The 5714-nt window shown below is 39.5% G+C and overlaps 1 protein-coding gene across 2 annotated transcripts in view; it reads right to left on the bottom strand.

Annotated features, from left to right (window-relative positions):
• Positions 1-3168: 3168 nt before the first annotated feature.
• SRP9 (signal recognition particle 9kDa) overlaps positions 3169-5714 on the bottom strand; it is a 16780-nt gene continuing 14234 nt past the window's right edge. For both annotated transcript variants that reach the window (XM_011948939.1, XM_011948940.1), the window contains exon 3: positions 3169-4383. In XM_011948939.1, coding sequence (XP_011804329.1) covers positions 4264-4383 — 120 coding nt within the window. In that variant the 3' untranslated portion in view covers positions 3169-4263. The remainder of the gene's footprint in view (positions 4384-5714) is intronic.

Here is a 5714-nt window from a genome sequence, read left to right as displayed (position 1 = left end):
GACAACTTGCAAACACAGAACAAACTAAAAACAACTAGTAACCTGATGGTGGCCATGCTGGTGGTACTCACCATAGCGGTAAGCCTCCCTACTATAGGAGCAACTCAGAATTTCACTTATTGGGCATATGTCCCATTTCCTCCTTTAGTTAGGTCTGTGAGTTGGACGGACCCAGTTATTGAGGTGTGCACCAATGACAGTACCTGGATGCCTGAGCCCATAGATAACCAAGGGCCAATGCATCCTAATAAGGAAGGGGTAAAAATAAATATATCCATAGAATATAAATATCCCCCAATATGCCTGGGACCTGCTGTTGGAGGTTTACAGATTGACACACAGGCCTGGTTGGCAGTATTCCCTGAAAAAATAAATCATGGGCTGCTTTGCATGTGATTTGGGGGCATGGTTTAAAATATAATCATTCCCATCCTAAAACCCCGCAGTTCCATCTGAATAAGTTCAAATATAAACAAAATAGAGTTTTGTTTAAAGGTGTGGATGCTTGAACTTGGGAAAATTGTATAGCAAGTCAGGCTGAGGTGCTAAAAAATAATTCCTGTGGAATTGTCATTAATTAGTCCCCTAAGGGGATCTTTAAAGAAAATTGCACCAGAAGGCCTTCTTGTAAAACAAATGTAATAAACCAATGGAACCACTGGCAATTAAATCATACACAATATCTTCAGACAAAAGCTGAGGTCCCAGTCATACGGAGTCCCACTGGCATTGTCGCGCCTAGTCCAAAAATGCTATCTCCTGCCATAGGACAGGAACATTCTGAATTATGGAAATTAGCTATGGATCAATGTCCAATCAAAATTTGGGAGGGTAAATATAACAAGTATAAAGGGGAGGGAGGTAAAACTAAATATGCTTTCTTTTCTTTCTAACAGGACTTTTTGGATTCAAAGTTGTGTCCGGCCACCTTTTGTGCTAGCAATAGGAAATGTTACTCTTGATATAATTACACACTTTATTTCATGCCCCAAATGTCATTTGTTTACCTGTATTAGTTCAACTTTTAATAAAAATCAGACTATCCTAATAATTAAAGCCAGGGAAGGAGTCTGGATGCCTATGTCTTTAAATAGACTGTGGGAGGTATCTCCATCCATTCATATAGTAACTGAAATCCTTAAAAAACTTTTATCCCATTCAAAAAGATTTATAGTTACTCTCATAGTTGCTATAATTTGCCTCATCGCTATTACTACTACTACTACAATAGCCGGTGTGGCTCTACCTTCATCTGTACAAACTGTTAAATTTGTCAATAAGTGGCAAAATAATTCCACAAAATTATGGAACTCTCAAACTCAAATAGTTAACCAAATTAATGATCTCCTTCAGACAGTGATTTGAATGGGAGATCGTATTGTAAGTTTAAAAAGTAAAATTCAGCCGGGCGCGGTGGCTCAAGCCTGTAATCCCAGCACTTGGGGAGACCGAGACGGGCGGATCACGAGGTCAGGAGATCGAGACCATCCTGGCTAACACGGTGAAACCCCGTCTCTACTAAAAAATACAAAAAACTAGCCGGGCGAGGTGGTGGGCGCCTGTAGTCCCAGCTACTCGGGAGGCTGAGGCAGGAGAATGGTGTAAACCCGGGAGGAGGAGCTTGCAGTGAGCTGAGATCCGGCCACTGCACTCCAGCCTGGGTGACAGAGCGAAACTCTGTCTCAAAAAAAAAAAGTAAAATTCAAATGCAATGTGATTGAAATACCTCTGAGTTTTACATTACTCCTCATCTGTATAATGAAACAGAGCATGAGTGGGAAATAGTTAAGAGACATTTAAAAGGTCATACTGGAAATTTATATTTGGATATGCAAAACTTAAGGAACAAGTACTTCAAGCCTCTCAGGCACATTTGACACTAATGCCAGGAACTGAAGTGCTTGAAGGAGCTGCAGATGGATTAGCAGCTATTAACCTGCTAAAATGGATCAAGACACTTGGAGGCTCTGTGATTTCAATAATGATTGTGCTTTTAATCTGTGTTGTCTTTATATAGTCTGCAGACGTGGAAGCCACATCTGGAGAGAAAGCCCCCACCGAGAACAAGCAATGATAGCTGTGGTGGTTTTGCAAACAAGGGAAACATGTTGGTAGAAGAGCTGAGGCAGAACTGTCATAATCTGAGTCTTGAAAGATGTCCAGGGTCTAAAACCCCTCGTGGCCTTTAACACCAAGCTCTGTGCCAAAGGGTGGAAGGCTGCCCCGCCTTAGATTGTGGTGTGCCACAATCTAAGCCCAGGGCATAAAACCCCTCATAGCCTCTGGAATGTGCACAGACTTGTTGGTTCCTTGTGTCTTACTTGTAAACATGTCCTCCATTATCTCAAGCAGCAGGGCATATTCTGTATGCATCAAAGGAAATGCTAAACTGTCACAGCTATGCTTAATGCACCACTACCTTTCTACCCCCACATCCTCACGCCCTCACCTGTTTACCCTTATGTCCCCACCACCTGCTTTGTTTGATCACCAATAAATAGTGTGGGCTCCCAGAGCTTGGGGTCTTCACAACCTCCAATCTAGCACTGGATCCCTCGATCCACTTTATGCACTTTTTTTTTTTTTGAGACCGAGTCTCAGTCTGTCGCCCAGGCTAGAGTGCAGTGGTGCGATCTCTGCTCACTGCAAGCTCTACCTCCCAGGTTCACCCATTTTCCTGCCTCAGCCTCCCGAGTAGCTGGGGCTACAGGTGCCCGCCACCACGCCTGGCTAATTTTTTTTGTATTTTTAGTAGAGATGGGGTTTCACCATGATAGCCAGGATGGTCTCGATCTCCCGACCTCATTATCTGCCCGCCTTGGCCTCCCAAAGTGCTGGCATTACAGGAGTGAGCCACCATGCCCTGGCTCACTTTATGTACTCTTGTCTTTTCTCATTTCTTTGACCCTACTGGACTTTATAGGCCCCATGGCCTGGTGTCGGGCCTGATTACTCCAACAGTGTGCCACTGATGTTATTTTTCTAATTCAAGAAAACAAATTTGCCATTAACATATAGTGCGGAAAAAGTCATGCAATATAAAGTACTGAGAAACAAAAAATTTGCTTTCAGCATAGTTACTAGGCTCATTTTGGACTAAATGAATATAGTATATCCCAGCTCAGAAATCAACAATTTCTGAAAAGTTAAAAACTTCAACACAAACAATATATTTTATGTAATATTTTATTTACTGATCTCTCTGAAACATGCCAAAATTCATATAGCTAAGGGAACTTACCATGCTAAAATGTTCAACATGACAAATTTATACAAAACATATTTCAATGTAGTGCCTTCATTTCATTCTTGGGAATCAACATTACATTTAGGTGGTGAAATTTAGGGTACAAATATAATTATCAAATAATATTATACTTCTAGTTTACCAGAAAACATTAACAGTTGTGACAGTCACACCTAACACCTTGGTTAGAGAAAACGGGCAAGAGTGTCACAGAAGTATGCAAGATTTGACAGTTCAACTAATCCATAGCCTTTCTGAGAAACTACAGATGGAAAATATGTAGTAAATATTTCTGTAATATGGTGGTTTCACTACATTATAGTTATCATTCCATTCATGCACTCAAATAACTGCTGCTTCTGATCACTGAAAACTCAATTCAAAGTCATTGCTCAACAAGCTCATACTACAAATCCCTTATATTAAAAGGTAGTTTAAATGTGGAAATAAGGCAAAGCATACTTGTTAGTCACAACTACTTTTAGATATAATTGAGACTACACTGGTATAATTAGGTGCACCATATGCATAACAATGCATACTATGGTGTGGAGTTAATTCCAATTTCCATATTTTATATTTATTGGTCACAACAGCATACATTTTATGCTCCAAAAGAAATACATCGATCCAACAAAATGGTTATATTTAATGTTCTTTTAAAGATGAACTAAATTTAAGAAGAATTGTTTTTTTCTAATATCTCATTTTCAAATTACTGATACAAATTTGCCAGAGAAACAATTACATGTTTTACCTAACATCAAATAATCTGCAAAGTTTCCAAGACAGATGCATTTCTTGTTCAATTTCCAAAAGTAAATAAAGGCTTTCTAACTGAAAACATTTGCATCCCTAGCTCTCTAAAGTAAACATTAAAAAGAAAATTACAAAAAATGACCTCTAAGCTTCTGAATAGTCCACTTAGTTACATAAAGTACTTTCTGTCCCAACACTTTCTCTATTTCAAGATATTTACTTCCTAAGTACACGACAAAGTCTTCATTTCAAACCAGTCACTCAGTTTCCATGGTAACATTGCGGGATTCCTTGGCTACCATAAGTCGCATTAGTTGACTGTGGAATTTCTCAATCTTCTTTACATCTTGAGCTTGCTCTGTTTTATACACCAAACACTGTCAGAAATTTTAGAAGTACACATTAACTATATACAACTAGATATTGACAATGTAGAAAACATACAATTGGGTAAAATTTTGAGTTTTTCCTACCACTGTTTTGCTCTATTCTCCTTGGAGGGTCGTAATAGGAAAATTGCACTCAAGTTTCCAAGCCTCCAGCAATTTCATGTCTTAAAGTATAGTAATTTAAATGCCACTGCTGTGGACAAAAAACTAAATGAAGTCTATTAGAAACTTCTGATAAATGTTAAATCCTACTGTGGTCTGATGAGAAGAACTCAAGGCTTAGAATTAGGTATTAGATTATCTCCCTAGGTATTTTCTCCCAGCCATAAGTAACTGAGTTATGATGGGAAAAAACCCAGAAATCTTAAGATACCTTTTTCTACTGGTGAAATTGGGGGTTTGGTAATTTTTAGAAAAAAATCTAGAATTCTCTGTATAGCTAGTCAACACATAAACCAGATAAATCTTGATTTTCTTGGCCAGGAGTGGTAGCTTACACCTGTAATCCCAACACTTTGGGAGGCCGACGCGGGCAGACCACCAGGTCAGGACTTCAAGACAAGCCTGGCCAATATGGTGAAACCCCGTCTCTACTAAAAATACAAAAATTAGCTGGGCGTGGTGGTGTACACCTGTACTCCCAGCTACTGGGGAGGCTGAGGCAGAAGAATTGCTTGAACCCAGGAGTCAGGGCTGCAGTGAGCTGAGATCATGCCACTGCACTCCGGCCTGGGCGACAGGGTGAGACTCTGTCTCAAAGAAAAAAAAAAAAAATCTTGATTTTCTGAAGATATGTATTTTTGAGACAGTGTCTCACTCTGTGGCCCAGGCTGGGGGTATAGTGGCACAATCTCAGCTCACTGCAACCTGTGTCCTGGGCTCAAGCGATCCTCAGCTTCCTGAGTAGCTGGGACTACAGGCACATACAACCACACCCAGCTAATTTTTTTTGTATTTTTAGTAGAGATGGGGTTTCTCCATGTTGCCCAGGCTTGAAGATACTACTTTTAAAGCAAACCAAATTCTTCTTTGTTAGCAGTTAAATTCTTCACTAGATACTTAAGATCTGCTTATGGTTGGTCATAAAGCCATCTGTTGTAGAATCTTCAGAAATAGCAATTTTAAGCTGGTAGCCCTTCCCTCATTTTGTAATATAGGTCCACTTTTCTTCAGCCCATCTTAAAGGTTCACATGAGTTTTAAACAACAGGAACTAATGATTCTGTAATAAAAGTCACTAAAATAACTTAAAGTTCAACCTCATTATGCCCAACTGATCTGAATTCATCCAGCCTTTTAAACAACTCACTTAAAAAAAAA

Source organism: Colobus angolensis, unplaced genomic scaffold (genome assembly GCF_000951035.1).
Source record: "Colobus angolensis palliatus isolate OR3802 unplaced genomic scaffold, Cang.pa_1.0 Scaffold288, whole genome shotgun sequence".
NCBI lineage: Eukaryota > Metazoa > Chordata > Mammalia > Primates > Cercopithecidae > Colobus > Colobus angolensis.
This window is presented reverse-complemented; position numbering and strand designations above follow the sequence as displayed.